At 43.3% G+C, this 22,075-nt stretch overlaps 1 protein-coding gene across 1 annotated transcript; it reads right to left on the bottom strand.

The window, feature by feature from the left end:
• Positions 1–20,245, bottom strand: Sdhc (succinate dehydrogenase complex subunit C). Its single transcript, XM_028787802.1, has 6 exons — positions 20,208–20,245; positions 15,998–16,054; positions 14,068–14,169; positions 9,616–9,677; positions 7,490–7,653; positions 1–735 (listed from the first exon to the last, which is right to left on the bottom strand). Exons 1-6 carry the CDS (start codon positions 20,225–20,227, stop codon positions 631–633), a joined length of 510 nt encoding a protein of 169 aa, XP_028643635.1. The 5' UTR covers positions 20,228–20,245; the 3' UTR covers positions 1–630.
• Positions 20,246–22,075: the final 1,830 nt, after the last annotated feature.

Here is a 22,075-nt window from a genome sequence, read left to right as displayed (position 1 = left end):
TAAAATGAGTAGTACTTTAATCATTTCCAAAGAAAGACAGTATATGAATTTAGATTAGAAAATATAACATTAAGGGTGTATTTTCCTAGAAATAAAAAAAAACAGAACAGAAACTTCATACAATTTTTTTTTTGCTCTTCCTCATACATCAAAAGCTGTGTATCTTTCCCCGCATACGCTTCCAAGATCCAAGTTGCTCTTTATCTCCCTCTAGCTGGGCAGAACAATCCCCTCCACCTCCACCTCTCTTCTCTCAGTCCCGCTGTGTGGGTGCTAAAGGCCCTGAGCTGACCAATGAACAGAAGTATCCTTTAAGCCAGCAGCCCACAGGCAGTGGCACTCAGGGCAGCCACAGAACTGGCATTGTTTCCACTGTCTCAGCAAGAAGCAGCAGAAAGCTGACCCTCAGCACAAATCAGAGTCAAATGTGGAGAGGGAGTGAGGGCTCCTAGGCCCAGGGAAAGCTACCCTTTCCTATTGCTACGGTTCTTTAAGTTCTCTACTGCGCTCCAGGGGAAGCATGTGGAATCTGAACAAATGAGGAGAGCCTTGGTGGCTGGAGGGAGAGTGATAAGCAGGAATACAAATCAGTGTGATAATGTTCAGGATGGCACTGGGAATTCCAGCTCTTCACATGGCTGCCAGCCCAGCAGAGGACAACGCAGCAAGAACCAGGACCGCCATTCCAGACTGCCAGACCTGGGTCATCGCCAGGCCTTTTCCTAGGTCCCACATCTGTAGAAAAAAGAGGGGGAAGTTTTTATTTTTCTTTTCAGCAATTAGAACACCAGTCACTCTTACAACTCCTGTCTCAGGAGTTGTAAAAAAAGCTCTACCTACTGAACCGGTACCTCCCTTTTTTGGGGTTCCAGAGAAAAGCACCATATCCCTATGCTCCAGTTTCATGCTTCTGAAAGTCACAATACTGTCGGTACCTACCACACCCGCTCCCTAGTGACTGAAAATCAAGTCCTCTGGTGTGGTAGTGATGGGTGAATGTTCTCCAGCATGCCAAAGGCCCTCCACATAAAAGCTTCCAGACATACAGATACAATCTCCTCTCCCTGCACGACAGCACATCTAGATCAGTGCTTCTGGAGAGGTATTCCTTCAAAACATAGTTTTGTTTTCTGAGCTAGAGTCTTGTTATATGAGGCTGGGGATTAAACCTGGTAGAGGACTTGCCTAGCAAGCGCAAGGCCCTGGGTTCAGTCTTCAGCTGGGGGTGGGGGAGGATCTTGTTCTATGATCCAGATTACTGTAGAATTCATCATGCATCCTAGGATGGACTCAACTCAAGACCCTCCTGCCTAAATTTCCTAAGTGCTGGGATTACAGGTGTTCATCATATCTGAACCAAACATACTTCTGCTTCATGTAGGGCATTATGTGGGTGTAGTTAAAGTTCTGTGGCTGTAACTACAAGATTCTTAAGCAATTTACTAACACAGCCTCTGAATTTTCAAAAGTGAATATGCATGCACAGGAGAGTCAATCACAGAATTCTTCTTTAGTGAGATTATCTTTGAGGTCTGATATGCTGGGGAATAGTCCTGGGACCTAGCACCAATTCCTTCTTTCCTCCTTGGAGACAGGGTCTTGTATATTCCAGGCAGGTTCTGAACTCATCATGCAGCCAAGAAAACCCTTCAACCTCTGATCCTCCTGCCTCCACCTTCTGAGCGCGGGGATTACAATACTCAGTTCATGTGGTACCAGGGATCAAACCCAGGGTTTTGTAAATGCTAGGCAAGTATTCTACCAATGAGCTATATCTTCCTCTAGGAACTCTATCTTTCTGGTTGGTTGGTTTTTTGAGACAAGGTTTCTCTATGCAGTATCCTGGAGCTTGCTTTGTAGACCAGGTTGGTTTTGAACTCATAGAGCTCCAACTGCCTCTACCTCCTAAGTGCTGAAATTAAAAGTGTGCACCACCACACCTGGCTTTTTGTTTGTCTGTAATGAATTTTTAATTATTTTATGTGCATTGGTGTTTTACTTGTATGTATGTTTGAGGGTGTCAGGTTCCCTGGAACTGGAGTTACAGACAGTTTTAAGCTGCCACGTGGATGCTGGGACTTGAACCTGGGTCCTCTAAGAGAGCAGCCAGTGCTCTTAGCTGCTGAGCTAGTTAGCTGTTTGTTGTTTTGAGACAGGGTTTCCCTATGTAGCTCTAGCTGTCCTGGATCTTGCTTTGTAGAACAGGTTGGCCTCAAACTCACAGAGATTCACCTGCTTCTGTCTGCTTCCTGCGAGCTGGGACTAAAGGTGTGTGCCACCACCCCAAGCTGAATCTAACTTTCCAAGTTTTTCTCTTTCTCTGCTTTTTCATCCTCTCCCATGCAGGACTTCACTATATTGACCTAGAATACATTCCAATCCCTAGGCTCATGGGGTCCTCCCATCTCAGGTTCCTCAACAGCAGGGACTCCAGGGACTTACAACCATGTCTAGCTCAGAACCTTTTTTACTACAATTCCACTTAAAAAAAAAAAAACCTTCTAAATTGGAGCCTAGTAGAAATTTATATATAAGTTTATGAAACATTAAAACATATTTAGCGCCAGGCAGTAGAGGCGCACGCCTTTAATCCCAGCACTTGGGAGGCAGAGGCAGGCGGATTTCTGAGTTTGAGGCCAGCCTGGTCTACAGAGTGAGTTCCAGGACAGCCAGGGCTGCACAGAGAAACCCTGTCTCAAAAAAAAAAAACAAAAACAAACAAAAAACCCAAAAAGCATATTTAGCATTACTGATACATGCTATGCTATGTGTTTTCTATTCTATTAAATTCCTTCTTTTCAGTTTTATTTTTTTGCTATGCTATGTGTTTTCTATTCTATTAAATTCCTTCTTTTCAGTTTTATTTATTTATTTTTTTGTATCCAATAAGTGGGCTGTCTACCCACTGTGCCAAATGGCACATTTTTTTCTTTAAACACTAAGAACTGGGGTTTGTATGTAGTGAGTTATAAAAACTTGCCTTGTATGTATCAAGTTAGATCTCCAGCCCTGAAAGCAAAACAAACAAAAGCAAACACTAGGCTCTCTTACTCTCTAAGGATAAGCATACTCAAGGGTAGCTCTCACCTTGTGGGTTGTGACCCCTTTGTGGTTGCATCTTATATGTCCTGTACACCAGATATTATATTATATTATGATTCATGACAGTGGCAAAAATAAAGCTATGAAGTAGCAGCAAAAATAGTACTATGGTTGGGGGACACAACACAAGGAACTGAAGGGACTAAAGGCTGCAGCATCAGGAAGGTTGAGAACCACAACTTTAGGGCAAAAAGCAGTGTTCAGGCATTGCACTTACACACACAGCAGCCTCAACATATGTTAACACATAAACCGCCACAATCTAACTGGAAAACTCACTAAATTAGGAATCACTGCAGAGAAATTTGGGGGGAATTCAGAAAAAAAAAAAAAATCAAGATACCCTCGTTAGTTTCCGCCCAGAAGACAGGAAGTGTTAGTCAGACTTCACAAAGAGCTCCTCTGCTCAGGGCTTATGAGACACTGAGTCCTGCTGGGCCGCAGCCACAGGAGAAGCCTCCAAAAGGAAGGTCAAAGGCCCTATGTATCTCAGCACTTGGGAAGCTATGACAGATGAATCTCTGTGAATCTGAAGCCAGCCTGGTCTACAGATTGAATTCCAGGATAGTCAAATCTACAAAAGAACCCTAGTTTCAGGGGAGGGAGGTCATGGTAGGAGAGACCCTACATCTTCTTTGTAACTAGCCAGACCATTTTCCCTTACCTATTAGATCTTCCAGCCAGGCAATTGCTAAGAACACAATTTCCTTAAAACCTGACCTACACCAGAGCTAGTGCTTGTCAGAAGAAAACCATAAAAGCAGATTTAGGGCTTAAGTAAAGCCTTTAGGTGACTACTTTATCTCAACAGAGATTACCATAACAGGCAGGAACCAGGGCAAAAAGCCCAAGTTCTACGACTGCCAACTGAGCCCTAAATCCAACTCAGTATAAGACAAAAACTAACAGAAGAAGTGTCTGCCTGAGCCAGGATGTCAGCCTTAGCTGATTCTCTTTACGGAGCTTTGTTCTGTGGAGACCAGAGCCTTTTTCTCTCCACTGTCTCCCTCAGGAGTCGGGGTCACTTCAATCAAACTGAACACTGCTCCAGGGACACTTGATAAATACACTTAACTTAATACATCTTTTAGCTCTTGATTTTTTCCCCCTCACTCCACTGTCTATTGGACCAGACTGGAATCCAGAGAATGTCTGTCTCTAAGGCTGGCTCTGAGGTGGAGGCTATAAAAGGTCAAACATAGGCAAAAGCATCTAACCAACATTTTGCTTAAGTTCAGAAATAATGGAAGACTGGAAAAAATAAACTTTAATTACTTCTTGAAGAATGATACAAGACTAGTGGCTCACAAATATGAACTCTTAAAATGCTCTGACCTCAAGGCAGGTTTGACCAAGCTTTAATTCCTTTTGAGCTGGTGCTGGAGAGATGGTTCAGTGGTTAGGAGCACTGGCTGACTCCCAGCACCCATGTGGTGGCTTGCCACCATTTCTAACCCAGTTCCAGGGGATCTACCCTCCTCTTCTAGCCTCTGTGGGTACCATGCACATATACAATATACCAACACACATGCAGTCAAAACACTCAACAGAAAATAAAAATAGGTACTTAAAGATATGAGCTGGATGTGTTGACATAAGTTGTTAACTACAGAATTCCAGAGGCAGAAGCAGGAGAATCAGAGTTCAAGGTCATCCTTCTATTTAAAACCAGTTTAAGGCCAACCCTCCAGGAAAGACTGTCTTAAAAAAAAATAAAAGAAAAAGAAAGGCAAAAAACAAACAAAATCAAAGGCATTAGATTCTGTTTCATTTTGAGACTGAACTTCATGTAGCCAAGCCTAGCCTGAAACTTACTATGAGACAAAGACAACCTTAAACTCTCGAGCCTCCTCTCAGAGAGCTGACTTTTCTTTGTTGCTGCTGCTGGATGTGTATGAGTTTAAGACAAGAGTTTCTGATCTGAAATATGCTATGTAGACCAGTCGGGCTTTGAAATCAGATTTGCCTGCCTCTGTCTGTGAGAGTTTGGGTCCAAATTATATGGCAGAATGCCGTCTCCCCTCCCCCCACTTAATATGTGATGCTGGGGGCAGGTCCCAAGGCCTAGCCTCAGTTTGAATTAGCACCATGTGGTGTGAGAATCAGCGTAGGAGGTAACATGGACAGTTTTCAGCTGACTACTGTATTCCTGACTTCAAGATCTAAATTTGGAATCTGAGTCAAGACTGGAGGCTCAGGAATGTAATGGCAGTTACTGAGGGGCAGGAAGAGAGTGAACTCAAGGCCCACCTGGTTACAGAGTGAGGACCAGACAAGCCTGGACAATGCAGTAAAGCCCTGTCTGAAATACAGCACTAATATGGGTTTATTCAAAGCCAGCCTTGGGTACACAGCAAATTTAAGGCCAACCTAGGTTTTCTTTTCTCAAAAAGACAAAAATGGTAGCATTCACTTACAATCTCAGCAGTTGGCAACTGAGTTAGAGGCAGACAAGAATTTCGCCAGGTGGTAGTGGCGCACACCTTTAATCCCAGCACTTGGGAGGCAGAGGCAGGCGGATTTCTGAGTTCGAGAGTTTGAGGCTAGCCTGGTCTACAGAGTGAGCTCCAGGACAGCCAGGGCTACACAGAGAAACCCTGTCTCGAAAAACCAAAAAAAAAAAAAAAAAGAAAAAAAGAAAAAAAAGAAAGAAAGAATTTCAAGGTCATTCTTGTCTAAATAGTGAATTTGAAGCCAATCTTGATGACATGAGACCTTCTTGGGGGTGGGAGCAGGAAGGTTGGGGCTGGAGAGAGAGTTCAGTGTTAAGAACACTGCCTGTTCTTCTAAAGGATCCAGGTGTGCTTCTCAGCACACAAGGCGGCTCATAGCTGTATCCTCTTCTGGCTTCCATGGGTACCAACTATATACAGGGCGCTCATACACAAACACACACACACACACACACACACACACACACACACAGACAATATATTCAAAAATAAAATAAAATTTTAACATGGAAAGTTTAAAAAGGACAGGAGATACAGCTATGTAGTATATATAGTACAGTATCTGTCTAGCATGTACAAGGTCCTGGGTTCAATTCCCAGTACCACATTAACAAACCATAACTACCACCAGCACCCTGGGGCCCTTGGCACCTCATCTGTGCTTGCTCTCACTTGCTCCAGTGACTCAGTACAGTCAGAGAGAGGGAAACCAACGTCAGCACACTGGAGTCTCATCAGACCTAGACTGAAAGCAGCAGCTGCTTGCCTAGCTCATAATGAAATGCCCAGTATTGAGAACCATGCTTGACAAATAACAGGCACCAGCTCATATTAACTACATGGTATGTCTTCTTTGCCAGCCCTGGTCTTGGGGGTCTTTTAATAATAACATCCCTCTTGAAAGTGGGAAAGTTCACACTAATCCTTTTCAGTACTGACTTAACCCATACTCATAAAGGAATGCAAGAGAAACCTTGCTTAGCTTTCCCCAAAAGGACTTCAGTAAAGACCCAATACAATTAGCCTTAAGAATGGTACTGGAGAGTTGTGGATGGCAGATTCACCACCAGAAAATTTAGAATTAATATGATTTACAAGATTAGCATTCTAGATGTTGTGCCCAGAGACTGAGTTACCATTGTTTCTGTGTGGTGTTTTTCTTCTCGCAGCAACTCGACTGAGTTCAAGACAGAAAGGTAGAATGGCAAAGTGCGGGTTTGCCTGATGTGCCCTACAAAGGTCACGGGGGTTTTGAAGCACAAGGAAGGCATGGTAGTGGCATGCCAGTGGGAACTTAGCAAGCCGGGTGGAGAGAATTTGGAGCTCTGGTGCCATGTGGCCCTCTGGTGCTGGGCATAGTGTAGGAACTGCCGATCAGATTTACTACTTCCTGAGACACTGGAGGGCTGACAAGATGGCTTAGGAAAAGGCAAGTATCAGGCCTGACAACCTGATTCAATGCCCAGGACCACTGGCACACATACACATGTGCGTATGCACCACACACACACACACACACACACTCTCTCTCTCTCTCTCTCTTGCTCTCTCTCTCTCTCCCTGAATAAAACATAAGTAAAATTGAAACAGTCAAATAAGGCTGGGCTCTATGTGGTGTCTCATGCTGATAACTCCAGCACCTGGGATGCAGAGTCAGGAGAATAATTCCAAACTCAAGGCCATCCTCACCCATACAGAATGGTCCAGGCCCGCCAGGGCTATATAGTAGAGACTCTGTCTCAGCAAGCAAATAAAGACTAGCTCTAAGGTTAGAGGTGTAGCTCAAAGGTACAGCACAAGTAAGGCCTTGGTTCAGTGACCCTAGCATCAAAAAGAGAGGGATGGGAGGGCAGGAAAAGGTAAAAGAACACTAGACTTAGAAACAAGGCAGTGACCCCCCCAGCAGTCCGGCTCTTTACCCACAAGTAACTCACCAAGTGTCGGACGCCATTCAGTGAGTGGTACATTAGGGGGAAGACAAGCACAAACTTAGCTGCGTAGATCAGTGTTGGCCCCAAACACAGGGACTTCACAAACATCAGATACGACTCAAAGTTCCCAGGAAGCAGCAGTGCTGACAGGCCAAAAAGAGAGACCCCTGAGAGAGAACACATAGCTGTAAGTTACAAAGAACGGAATGTATTAAACTGGGTCCTATGACTGCTCTTAACACCTGATATCCTAAATCACTTTGAAGTAAGAGAAAATTAGGTTGGGGATGTAGTTTACTTGCCAAAATATATAAGGCTTGAAACCTAGTGCCACATAAAACCATGCATGAGGGACCACAGCAGCTCAGCAGTTACGGGTACACACTGATGTTGTAGAGAACCTGAGTTTGGTTCCCAAGCCCCACATTGAGTAACTCACAGCACCTCTAACTCCCACTCCAGGGGAACCACACACCTCCAGCTTTCAAGAGCACCTGTACTCATGTGTACATACCCTACAAGTCTATATACACAATTAAAAATGATAAAAATAAAACTATACTTTATGAAACATGTAGGCTCAACAGTTAAAGAGTACTGGCTTTACTTCCAGAGGACCTGGAAGCATCCAAGTGGTATTAACGTTCACACCACCTGGAATTCCCATTCTAGGGGAGCCAATGTCTTCTTCTGGTCAACTGGCACATACATAGATATATGTACAGGCAAACACTTATAAATGTAAAAATAACGAACAAAACAAAGCACGTATGGTATACATGCCTATCATCCCAGCACATGGGAGACAGAGGAGGAGGCTTTGCCCCGGCAGACAGTAAAGCACTTGCAAGCATGGCCTCTTCTGGTGACTGTCTCCTCATGGATTTCCATCTTGGGAACACAGACCAAAACAAGGTGCTCACAGTGTGCAAAGGGCTGAGAACAAGATTTTAAACTATAAAGGAACAGACATTTTCTGAGATGTCAAAGATTAACTACGTCAATTACTAGCATAAACGGCAATCACCAGAGCCTATATTCAGAAGTCTATGTAGCTAATTAAATTCTCCATCACAAGGAGGTATTACAACTGAAAAGAATGATGATCTAGGGAATCTCAAAGGAAATAGCAACTCTGTTCATGTAGACCAGGCTGGCCTCCTTTGTTAATGTAGACAGAGATTGGCCTGCCTTTGCCTCCTGAGTGCTGTGATTAAAAGGATGTATCACCAGGCTGGAGAGATGCCTCAGCAGTTAAAAGCACTACGTGCTCTTCCAAAGGACCTGGGTTCAATTCCCAGCACCCACATGGCAGCTCATGACTGTCTGTATCTCCAATTCTAGGGGACCTGACACACACACACATACAAACACATACAAGCAGGAAGAACACAAATGTACATAAAATAAAAATAAATAATTTAAAAATAGCATATACTACCATGACTAGCTGGGAATTATTGATGTTATTTTTTTACAGGATAAAGGCTACCTGGTCTTGATTTTTATTGTTGTTCTCTTTTTTAATACTTTCAAAAGATTTGCTTGTATTTTGTTTTATGTGTATGGGGTTATAACTGCATACGTGTATGTGTACCAGTTATGTGCCTTGTGTCTATGGAAGCCAGAAGAGGGTAGTGGATCCCCTGGAACTATAATTACAGATGACTGTGAGCTACCTTAGGAGTCAAACCAAACCCCAGCCCTCTAGGAGATTAGCAAGTGTTACTACGGTTAGCGGTTAGCGGGAACGTAGAGACTCAATTAATTGTTAAAGGACTGAATTAATGAAAAGCTTAAAGGGAACCAGGCTGTGGCGACACATGCCTTTAGTCCCAACACTTAGGAGGCAGAGGCAGCTAGATCTCTGTGAGTTTGCGGCCAGGTTGATCTACAGAGAGAGTTCTAGGACAGCCAGGGCTACATAAAGAAACTGTGTCTCAAAAAAACTAAAACCAAAAAAAGGAAAAAAGAAGTAAAGCTGTAAGGACTTACATTCATTCTAAATCAAGGTGCAGAGGTGCAAAGGAGTGCAGAGATAAGAGTCAGAGTAACAGCGGTTCTTCCATGACATGTGTGTGCATGTATGTGCATATGTGCATGTATGTGTGTATATTATACATACATACCTCCACTCATGGCTATACCAGAGCCGCGGTGGCAAACGGACATTGCCATGGGAAGAGACCACCTACAAAGAAACACACAAAGACAGTTTTAACAAGGAAAGGATGACAAAGTTTTTCTGGTTTTGTTTTTGTTTTGTTTTTAGGATGACATAATTTAAAAACAAAAAACAAAACCAGCTGGGGCTGGGGAAATGGCTTCACAGTTAAGAGCATTTGTTATTCTTGCAGAAGACCTGTTCAGCAAGAGTTCTGGGCTAGATTCCTAGTACCTGTATGGTGGCTCACAACCATCTGTCCCTGCAGTCCTGGGGATCCCACACTTGTTCTACCCTCTGAGAGATCAGGCACACGTTTGGCGTACATAAATACATGCAGGCAGAGCACTCACACACATTCACATTCTTATTTTCACTTTCTAATTTCAAAGTAAAAAAAAAAATGGCTGAGTACACAGCTTGGAGATTGATATCATACATGATACCCTAGATTCACTCCATTGCAAAGAAGAAGAAAAATTACTTCCCAGCACTTGGGAGGCAGAGGCAGGAGGATCTCTAAGTTCCAGGCCAGCCTGCTCTACAGAGTGAGTTCCAGGATATCCAGAGCTACACAGAAAAACTCCATCTCAACAAAACAAAACAGAAGTAAGTAACTAAGTAAATACACAAACAAATAAATAAAAATAAAATATCTCTTGGGGCTGCAGAAATTGTTCAGCAGTTAAGAACACTTGCTTCTCTTGCAAAGGTCAGAGGATCAGTTCTAAGCACCCATGACATGGCTCCCAACCATCTGTAACCCAGTTCTGAGGGATCTAACACCCTCTTCTGGCCTCTGTGGGCAAAGGGCATGCAGGTGGTATACATATATACACAGAGACACTTATATATAATTCCTTTAAAAGTTATTCCCGGGGGCTGGAGAGATGGCTCAGCGGTTAAGAGCACAAACTGCTCTTCCAGAGGTCCTGAGTTCAAATCCCAGCAACCACATGGTGGCTCACAACCATCTATAAAGAGATTGGATGCCCTCTTCTGGTGTGTCTGAAGACAGCTACAGTGTACTCATAATAAAATAAATAAATACATCTTAAAAAAAAAAAAAAAGTTATTCCCGACTTTACCAAACCAAATATCTGCTACTGTCAAGAACAGAAAGCAAATACTGTGATCAAACCATCAGGCTTCTGTAAGGGCAGAAAACTCTGCATGTGCAATAAAAACACTACAGTTCAAAATCCTCACCAGGGTCCCCATCTGGATATCAATTAGAGGGGTACAACTAGAAAGCAATCACGCTGGTTGTGGTTTCTCAAGCCTTTAACCTCTAGGATACACAGTGAGAGAGATGATAGATAGATAGACAGATAGATAGATGGATGGATGGTGAGAGAAAGAGAGAGAGAAAGAGAGAAAGAGAGAAAGAGAGAGAGAGAGAGAGAGAGAGAGAGAGAGAGAGAGAGAGAGAGAGATCTTAAAAGAGTTCAAGGCTAATCTGGCCCAAATGACTCTGTTTTAGAAAACTAAGGAACAGAAAAAGCATGATGTTGGCTACCTCAGATATCTTTGCTTGACATATTATTTGGAAATAGCTCCATGTTTCCCGCCATTTCTCTTTTTCATGCAAACATAAATGAACATAAATGGACCTAATGTCATTTTCTTCAAACGAACTGTGAAGAAAGGCCAAGCTTATTTGGGATTTTCTCCATCACTGCTGAAGTGGAAACTTCTAGCTCTTTGGAAAGTTAGTTATGTCAAATGATGTTTTGCTGGGGCACACAGGTGAAAGGATGTCTTGCAAAAGCAGACATGTGGAAGACTGTTTTCCTGAAGCAGACACAGGTGAACGGATGTTTGGATCTATCACACACTTGAAAGGACAGATGCTTGAAGAAGGAGTATAAATATGACCCCACAGACAGTGGGAGACAAGCACTGAGCCTTGGTTCGGTTTGCTCAGCCTTGTTACTCTTTGCTAACAACACGCACGTATTGGTTCACCTTACATAGCATTGTTGAGCTCAACCTGTGATAACTGCGACAGAGAGAAACTCGCCCAAGAAGTCCTCATGAGGTTCCTGCAGCAGCTTGCCCCTTCTGTGGCCTTCCCTTAGGCCGGTTGGTGAGCCTGGTGGTTTCTTCAGGATTGAACTACAGCTGCCTGCTGCTTGCTTGCTGAGAGGACTGGACTGCAGCTGCTGAATCATATTCGGTGTTTGCTATGGGACTGAACTGCTGCCAAAGAAGATCAAGCTCACCCCCGAAGAACTATTGCTCAACAGGTCCACTTCCCCACATCCTAGTAACTTTTCTCGTCTACTACTTGTGCTGGGTGGTGGGCTAGAGGAGAGGTTGAATCCTTATTAAAAGTAGGTTGCAAAAAAAATGTATACCTATACATTGTGATCCTATCCCTCCCCAAACCATCTCTCTCTCTCCCCCTCATTGTTTGAGACAGGGCTTCACCATTCATCTTGTAAAAGATTTCACTATAGAATACTAAGATCACTTATTCACCTCCTTCTGTTAGGGTACAATGTCCAATTTCTGCAATTAAAATTATTTCTGGAATCTGAGTTGGGAAAAAAAAAATCCCAAAGGGTTGTGGTATTTGTGGAGGTGGCTAAAAAAATGGCCAGTATCCCCTGGCAGGAGTCCAAGCAAAAAGGGCAGCAAGACTCCAGATGCTTTGCTGAGTTAGTGTTTATTTATTTACTTTTAATTTTTAAAAAGGTCTGTAGGGATTTTCTTAGAAGACAAACAAAATCAGCTAGCACTTCTATTTCTAAAAGTAAGAGATAAAAAGAAATGTATGTATAAATACATACATAGTCATATATACATGTATGTGGGGGAAGTGCACAAACAGCTTTATCGAAGGAGAGGACCTACAGTTAATGTGCTCGTAGCAATGACCACATCTAGCACCCCAACATTGGTGCCATACTGAAGACTAGCACCCCAACAGGAGTGCCATACTGAAGAACTCCTAGTAGCCACAGCTATAACAATTTGAGCATCAGAATAAACAATGACTGTAAAAGAGTGTAACTTTTGTGCAAAACAGGAATCCTTGAAAGAAAGCAAGGTTTGCCTGACAGAAAGAAAGAAAGAAATCCAAAGAGCATGCTCAATAAGACAAGTGTGGGGGTGCTCAACCTGTCATCTCAGTATCTGAAAGGTAAAAGGAGGGGGATAAGAAACCGAAGGCCATACTCAGCTACATACTGAGTCTGAAGCCAGCCTACATAAGGCCCTGTCTAAAACACCAATAAATAAACTAGTAAGGCTCAAATTCATGCACTGTAAGTGGCCTCCAGAAGCTAGAAACTACAAGTTTTCCTACAGCCAAAGGAAAAGAATGTAGCGTCAGTTAACATGCTTATTTATTTTAAAATATTTCATTTATTAATTTAGTGTACCATGTACACAAAATGCACGTCAGAGTTGAACCTTAGGGGGTCAGTTATCCCCTTCCACCAGAGGATCAAACTTAAGTCATCATGCTTAATGACCCGGACCCTCAACCTACTGAACCATCTTCTCAGCCTGATAACTTAGATTAATGTGAGGAGTCCTTTTTCTAATAAGAGTGCAAAAGTATACATTTACCTGTTTGCTTTATAGCTCAGGCTGGCCTTGAATTTGCTATTTAACTGGGGATAAGGTTAAACTCTTGATCCTCCTGCCTTAGCAACCCAAGTGCTATGATTCCAGGTATGCACACACATGCCACTGTGGCCAGCCTTGTACAACAATTTTTCCCTGGAACAGGGTTTCTATGCATTGCCCTGGCTGTCCTCAAACTCATTCTGTAGAACAGACTGACCAGAACTCAGATCTGCCTGCCTCTGCCTCCCAAGTGCTGGGATTAAAGGCATGTGCCACCACCCAGAATGTTTGTTTAAGGTCAAACATTCTAGCACAATACTCTAATGTTGTAAGATCTTGGTACTTATATGCTGAGGAATCACAGTAGAGAAGTACTAGAAGTCACTGTTTTCCATAATTAAACCATTAGCCTTGAATAAGAGTAGAAAAACACCTCAATTAAAAAAAAAATACACACCATAGACTCAAATCTGAGCAGAGGCGTCATAGACAGCACTCAGTGTTGTGTAGTGTGATGGTAATGCACAACACAAAGTGTGCGTGTTGCGTTCAGGACCCAGGCTGCACAGAAGCCATACAACATAACAGGCAACACAGGAAAGGCCTCGGAGGCACGACCTGCTTGCCTTTCAATGATCTTTCTGGAAGCTGTATATTCAGAAATCTTACTTGTTGCCAGCTTTTTCAAGCCTCTCACATCGACAACCCAGGTTAAGAAGCTGGATGCTAAATACGCAACGCCACCTTTACTGGCCAGCCCACTACTCCCACACACTGTATTCCCAATATTTAGCAAAAATAAGGGCAACTCCAGCCCACCCAGCTCCAGGGCCCTTACCTGTAGATAGTCAAATGGGGGGAGAGAGGACGGTTTGAACTCGTGTTCTTATCCCAGAATCGCACCATCTCTTCCTTCGCTGTGGTTCCCAAAGGAGCAGCACTAAAATAAAACAAGCGGTCCCAGAGACTAAAGCACAGACTTACATAGCCAACAGGGTATTCGAAAGTTTTATTTCATTTTTAGTTATGTGTATATATGTGTGTGCATGTGGGTGTGTGGCTCTTAGTGCTGAGGCCCGAAGAGGGTGCTGAATCCCTGGAGCTGAAGTAACAGCAGTTGTTAGCTACCTCACACGGGCGCTAGGCACTGACTTGGGTCCTCTGCAAAAACAGTGCATGCTCTTACGCTGTGCTCTCCAGCCACCTAAAATGTTGTTTTTAAAAGAGGGACTGTTTGATCAGCAAGATTGTCCGTGGGTAAAACTAACTCTCATAAGATGTCTTCTGACCTCCACCTGCACACCCATGAGCCCCACCAAACACACGTTAATAAATTAAGTATATTAAAAACAAAGAAACAAACAAAAAAGACAAGGGCTGGAGAAATGGCTTAGAAGATAAGAGGAGAGAGTGTTCTTCCAAAGGACCTGAGTGAGTTCCAGGACCCACATGGTGGCTCACAACTGTAACTCCAGTCCCCGGGAATCCAGCTGGCCTCCTGGTTACAAACATGCAGGCAGAATACCCATACACATAACATTAACAAATAAACAAAACAAAACAAAAAACCAAAAAAAACAGAAAAAGATAAGGAGGCACACACTAGCAGAGGTAAGAAGACTGGAAGTTCAAGGTCAGCCTGGGCCACATAGTAAGTACAGGGCCAGCATAGACTACATAGAAAAAACGATTCAAAAAGCAAGAGCTCATGACAGGAAAAACCCATGATCATAGCACTTGGGAGATAGAGGCAGGAGGAGCAGGAGTTTTCTATCACCCTGATCTACACGGCAAGTTCAAAGACAGCCTGAGCTTACATGAAACAAAACAAAACACAACAAAACAAAATAAAACCCAACTCTAAAAAACAAAACAAAACATGACAGCTAAGTACATTTATGAGCCAAATTAGGTTCTGGCAGTAGGAAAAAGAAAGGTTGTAGTGCTATAAATCACATTATTTGGAACAAACAGAAAAATTGAAAATCAACTGTGTATCAAATAAGCATTCATCAGTTAATTTATTACATTTAATGATTATGCTTTTATAATTACACTGTTACATAAGCAAACAACGTTAATAATTGAAGAATCTGGATAGAATGTACATGGTGCCATATATGGCAGTGAATGTCTGTGACAGCAGCACCAGAGGCTTACAGAGAAGGAGCACTTAAGAGCAACACCATGCTGTACAAGACTTCAAGATTTACCTCAGAAAACAGAACAATGAAACCAACATAAACAAAACAAAAATGGGTGCTGGGCCTGATGGCATGTACCTTCAGTCCCAGCCCTTGGAGGCAGAGGCAGGTTGATCTCTGTGAGTTCGAGGGCAGCTTGGTTTACATAATGAGTTCCAGGACAGCCAGGGCTACAAACCCAAAGAACAACCACCACCAAACAAGAAAGCACTATTCTTATATATCTTCTGAAAATATAAGGTATGCATTTCCAAGATAAAACCTTTTAAAAAACTGTTGAAGGCAACTGTTGATATCAACAACTAGGAATAAATATTTAGTAGGAAAAAAATATATTTAAGAACTAAGTCCTGAATCTACTTGAAATTAAGGGCTTTTTTTGTTTTGACAAAGGGTTTTACTATGTAGTCCTGGCTGTCCTGGAATTCCTATGTAGATCAGGCTGGCCTCAAATTGCCAGAGATCTACCCGCTTCTGCAGGTGTATGCCACCACACCCAGCCTTCTACTGCTTTTTCATGAGGAAAACAAAGTGAACAAAATATGCACAGACTTTGGAACTTACTTTCTGATACAAAGCTGAGTATTAAGGTGGGGCCGGAGGCAATGACGGCCGAAGTGTCTGCAAGAGATTCAAGAATACAAATGCAGAGATCAACACCAGCATATTAACCACCCCTCCTTTGTATGAGATTATTGTTGTTAATTTTTATCCTGTGAGACAGGTTTCTCTGTGTAGCCCTGGCTATCCTGGAACTCACTCTGTAGACCAGGTTGGCCTTGAACTCAGAGATCCCCCTGCCTTTGTGTCCCTAGTGCTGGGATTAAAGGCGTGCGCCACCACCGCCCGGCTCCTTTGTATTCTATTAGATGTGGAAAGGCTCACTGAAAATGAAATGAGGGCTGAGGTATAACTCGGTGTAGACTGTATGCTTAAGCCTGGGGTCAAGCTCCAGCATCAAAACCATAAAACACAATGCTGTCTCAAAATGGAAGGAAGGAAGGAAGGAAGGAAGGAAGGAAGGAAGGAAGGAAGGAAGGAAGGAAGGAAGGAAGGACGGGCTATACATAACTCATTAGGATGTGTCAATAAGATTATAACTCTAGCAGCTGGAAGGCTGAAACAGGAGGATGACAAGTTTCAGGTCAGTATGTGCTAAAAACAAGATCCTATCTTAATTTAAAAAAAAGAAAGGAAGAAAGAAAGAAAGAAAAGTAAAGTTACACTCTAAGTAGAGAATAACCAGAAATACTGCCTACAAATACAAAGTACAGGGTAGTTTGTTTGTTTTTTTTTTTCTTTTGTTTTTTTGAGACCTTCTTAGGGATTTAAGGGCTTCTTTATTCTTTCTGTCCTGGCTGTCCTCACTCTGGCTTTGAACTTATAGAGACTCACCTGTCTCTGCTTCCCCAAGTGTTGAGATTAAAGGTATATGCCACAACCACTGGCACAAAAGAAGTTTTAAATGAGTACACGGTGAAATGCTGAGACCCAACAATATTAAACAGAAGCAAACCTGCTGTTTTCTGAGACAGGGTCTCATATAGTTTAGGCCTCACCCTTAACTATACAGCTAAATTACGTCTGCCTCCCAAGTGTGAGGATTCCATGTTTGTCTTCAGAACATGGTTATTGCTGTTGTTTGTTTTAAAGCTAGGTCTTACAGGAAGTGGTTAAAGAAAACACAAGTGTTTAATAAGGGGGGGGGGCTTTAATAGTTGAGTGGCACAGTGCTTGCCTAGCATTCAAAGGGTGAGGCTTCGGGTTAAATTTCCAGCATTGAAAAAACAAAAAGCCATTCAAGGCCAGCCTGGTCTACAGAGTGAGTTCCAGGACAGCCAGGGCTACACAGAGAAACCATGTCTCGAAAAAAACAAAACAAACAAACAAACAAACAAAAACAACAAAAAAGGCAAAGAAAAAGAAAAAAATCAAAAAGCCAGAATAAGTAATGAGAAGCACACACTTTATATACAGCAGAGTCCTGATCCAATGGATGAATTAAAGCCTGAAGAACAAGGGATTACCTAATAGTAACCAGGTAATTTCCAAAAGCACCATTGGAATCTGGGGCTGGGGAGATGGCTCAGTGGATAAAAGCACTTAACATAAACCTAACAACCTGAGTTCAGTCCCAAAAATCCTACTTAAAGGTGGAGGAGAGAACCAGCTGTGCAAGGTTCGCCTCTGACTGACACATGTGCACACAGGCACACACACAACCACACGCAATAATAATAATCAAGTTTTTAAAAATTAAAATTCGCTGGGCGGTGGTGGCGTCCGCCTTTAATCCCAGCACTTGGGAGGCAGAGACAGGCGGATTTCTGAGTTCGAGGCCAGCCTGGTCTACAGAGTGAGTTCCAGGACAGCCAGGGCTACACAGAGAAACCCTGTCTTGAAAAACAACAAAATAAAGATCCAACCACCTTCTAAATGGGTTCATGATACTAGATCCACAATCATCTCAAGAGCCTTATATGCTACTCTCAGAGCACTAGAGGGGCCCATTATTAGAAGGGGAAAAATGCAACCAGTCGTCCTTCAGCTCTCTCCCTTCCTTTTGGAGGCAAGAGGTGAATGCAGACATTGTGTAGCCAGGGCTCTCAGAAAGCAGTGGGAACAAATCTCTTTAAATCGACTGAATTGTCTCTGAAGCTTCAGGGCACACATTCCTCACACCAAGCTAGGCTGTCAGTCAGCTACCCAGCAAGAGTTTGCAGATGTGGGTTGGAATCTATCACATGCTCTGTCTGCTGCTATTGTTTCCCAAATACCAGTGCAGGCTTTGCACAAGGCCCCTACAGAAACAAGCTGTACAAACTTGACAACCTTGTTTGAAATATGAAAGTAGTTATCTATCCTTGGCTTTCATGTTAAACCAGAAACTCTGAAAAGACTCTCTACACTGGGAATGGAGCTTAAGATGTTACAGCTAGGAGCCAGTGGTTCAGAGAGAAAAGGCACTTGCCACCAAGTCCGACAACCTGAGTTGGACCCTTGGAATTCACAATTGTCCTCTGACCCTACACTCAAGCCATAGCACATGTGCAGCCACCCACACCCATACTAAAGAAAAGTGAAAAAATTATAAAAGGCAAGTGTTTGTTATGAGACAGTATCATACTCTACAGCCCAGGCTGGCCAGCAACTCACTATATAGCTCAGGCTGGCTTCAATCTTACAGCAACCCTCCTGTCTCAGTCTCCTAAGTGCTGAGATGGGTGGTATGCACCTCCACAAGAAGCTGATTAAGTCATTTATGTGAAACGGTGTGACATTTACATATGCCCTGTGCACATTCTCCTATACTTCCAGTAATTTCTGTATTACTTATAATCCCCACTACAATGTAAACATTCCATGTTATACTTTATGGCTTAAGGTAACGGGGTGGGAGGAGCTACTTATGTGTCACCCATACACAAAAATAAGAAGTCACTTGTAGATACAACCAATCTGCATGCCTGCCTGAGGACAGAAGGTGAAGCGACAACTCTAAGTGCTGGGATGACAGACTATCTGAATGACAGAAGGCAACAGCAGGGCATACCTACAGCTCCTCTCACACAGACTCAGTGTAATGCTTGGCAGGTAGCATGCTTGCCTTTCAAATATTTTCGATCTGAGACTGGCTAGATTCAGGAAGAATCCAAAGATGAAAACTCTACACACTAATTCTGAAACTCGTAAATGTCTGCAAACAATATGATCATTTTAAGCTAAACGCTGACCTATATGCCCTAACATTCACTAACATGTGTTACGTCACAGAATTTGAAAGCATTCAACTATGGTCAAAATTAGGAATGAAAGATGTAGCTCTGGAAAACCTGGTCCTGTCCTATGGCTACGAGGATGAGCAGCAAGATAAAAATAAAGGCTAAAGATAAGCAATCCAAACTCCCAAAGACTCACTTTTACAAAGAAAAACTAAACACAATCTGTCTATTTTTATACTGCATGACAGAAGTGGAAAGAGAAATGAAAACATATTTGGGAGAATCAGGGTCTGGAATCTTAACAGTCCTCAAGCTAACTTTCCATAACAAATAATTTCCAAAAATAGGATTGGCACAAAACTGTGTTGGGATTTGTACCAGAAATGTCACTGGCCCTTACAAGTATAAAGGCTCTGAGAATGATACCTAATGAGTGAAGAATTCAAAACAGAAGAAAATCTAAGCTATTTCTCTGGACAGAAAATTGTCACTTTAGAGAAAGGTGGTGATACCCACCTCATCGCCCCGCTAAACCAAAATTAAAACAAAAGTGGATTTCCTGGGCAGCATAGAGACCCACTGTGGATGATATTATTGACCTTAGCTTGGGAGGGATGCATTAGGAAGCCCGACAGTCTCCACGGGTTGCTAGCAGCAGAACTGCCAGGAGTTAAAAGCACAGACTAGGTGCTCCAAGGAGCCCCTCCCTCTACAATCTCTAAATCTCCCCCAAATTGCAGGCCTAGGGGCCCAGCTGATCTCGAAGTTACAGCAGTTTTCTGAGGCTCGGACCTGGGTGGGGCCACAAGAGAAGTCTGCGAAGAGGCTTTAGACGTGGGTGCCACTCAGCCATACAGAGTGACCTCTAAGCCCGTCCGAGCCACTCCGCGAGGGGGAAGAGGGAGTACTAAGATCCCAGGGGCGCACGGCCTGCACATCCACAGGTCCTTTCCCTGTCCCCGCACGGCACACGCCGCTGTCACCCCCTGAGGGGTCAATTTAAGTTCCCCAAGGGTCGCGGGCGCGGACTCACAGCCCCAGGCTAAAGTCACCTCAGCAAGAGCGCAGCCATCTTGAGTTCCGGCCTGGACGGAAGTGACGCATCGCCCCGCCCCCGTGCAGCCCTCCCTCTGGCGGCGGGGGTGGGGTGGGGTTGTCATGTGACACCTCAGAGTTTTTAGGCTGGAACCTCTTCTGGGTTCTTCAGTTCGGTCTTTGTGGATAGTGCCCCCCCTTTTTTCTTTTTCTTTTTTTGCGGGGGGTCAGAGGTGGGTTCCAGTTCTTCGGTTTTCCCCTCTCGCGCCAGTTTCTAGCGTCGTTTGTCAAAGTGGTTAAAGTTAGCGCATTTACCTGCCTGAGTATTTATTTTGTAGGGCTCGCTCTACCAGACAGCGGCTTCGCCGGTTTATTCCCAGAGGATTCCAGAGGCTCACTTCAACCCCCTCCTTCCAAGTTGTCCTGAGAATCCCCGGGTTAGCTGGCTGAGACACCAGGGGAAAGCTGCTTTGGCCTTCCTCTGAACTTGGTGCCTCCTCACTGGTTTTTCAGCTCTAAAGAGATGTTAGGCAAGCACTAGACCTTTAAGCCATATCCCCAACAAGATAAGCACACTGTACCCCAATTTGGGCAGTAGGGAGTGTGGGGCGGGCTGTCAGACGGCCTTCTACCATTATTTTCAAGGTTGGCATCCTTTCTGACCACCTTCTTTAGGCCTGGCAATTGCAGGGCTTGAGCTACAGCGTAAACCAAACTCCCACTGTCCAAAGACAACAGTCCTTTGTTTCTTTTTCAGCGATATGTGGGTGACACCCACAGCCACAAGAACCTAGGGGTGTGGAGGAGAACCCTCTTTGATTTATATATACTGTATATCCACAGTTTTGAGGAATCCAAGAACAGAAATCGGTTGCAGAGTGCTCTCAACCAAGGAGAGAAAGTGAACAAGAGAGAAAGCAATAGAAGAGAATGTCAAAGTTCCTGACCCTGGGTGCTGAGCAGCGGCAAGGCAGAGGGAGAAGGAATAAAGAGAGGCAGCCCAGAACAACTCTTATTCTGTAGCAAATCTCTTTTGATTGTATTAATATTCAGATTCCATTTATATTTAGCACTCTAGCACTCTCCTGCTTTTTTCCTTTCAGGATTTAAATAGCACAAATTCACTTTTTTCCCCCTGCTTCGAATGAATAATATTATTTTGCATTTCTGTAACGTTAGACAAAGAAAGCACTTTGTAGACTTTCAGGACTAGCAGGAACCTTAGAGGTTCGCTCATCGAACCCTCTACTCAGTGCAATGATCTCTTTTGCAGCGTTCCCTTGTCTTCAAGATAGATGTGACACGATTCAGTGCTGGTAACCTCAAAAAATAAGTTTCATGCCAGTAGCAGTAGCTGTGTTATAGTCCACAGACTGGCAAAAAGCCAGTAGTACATATATGTTAAATAAAATTATTCAAGACCTAGCACTTAGGAGGCTGAGGTAAGAGGATCGTGAGTTTGAAGTCACACTCCAGAGACAGGAAAAAACAAAAACAAAAAAACCCCAGCTTTTAAACGTTTAGTAAGCAGGTCAATCAGTAGAAAGTTGTTCTAGGAAATACAACTTTCTGTTCCTGAACTCCTTCCCAGTCATCACTCGAACACCCTCTAACCCAGTTTGGTGGCACACCTGCAGTCCTAGTACTTAGTGGATCAAGTGTTCAAGGCCACCTTCATCCTCAGCAGTATACTGAGTTCCAGGTAACCTAGGCTACACAGACAGCATTTCAAAGACAAAAAATAAAAATAAAAATAAAATGTAACAAATGTCTCTTTAATTTAGCTCTTTAAAAAAAAAAAAAGGGTGTTCCACTTGCTTGTATGTCTGTGCACCACATGTGTGCTTGGTGCTCCGAGAGGCCAGAAGAGGATGCCAGTTCGCCC

This window comes from Grammomys surdaster, unplaced genomic scaffold (assembly GCF_004785775.1).
Source record: "Grammomys surdaster isolate TR1022 unplaced genomic scaffold, NIH_TR_1.0 125672, whole genome shotgun sequence".
In the NCBI taxonomy this organism is placed as follows: domain Eukaryota; kingdom Metazoa; phylum Chordata; class Mammalia; order Rodentia; family Muridae; genus Grammomys; species Grammomys surdaster.
Note: the sequence above shows the minus strand (reverse complement) of the source record. Positions and strands in the feature narration are given on the sequence as shown.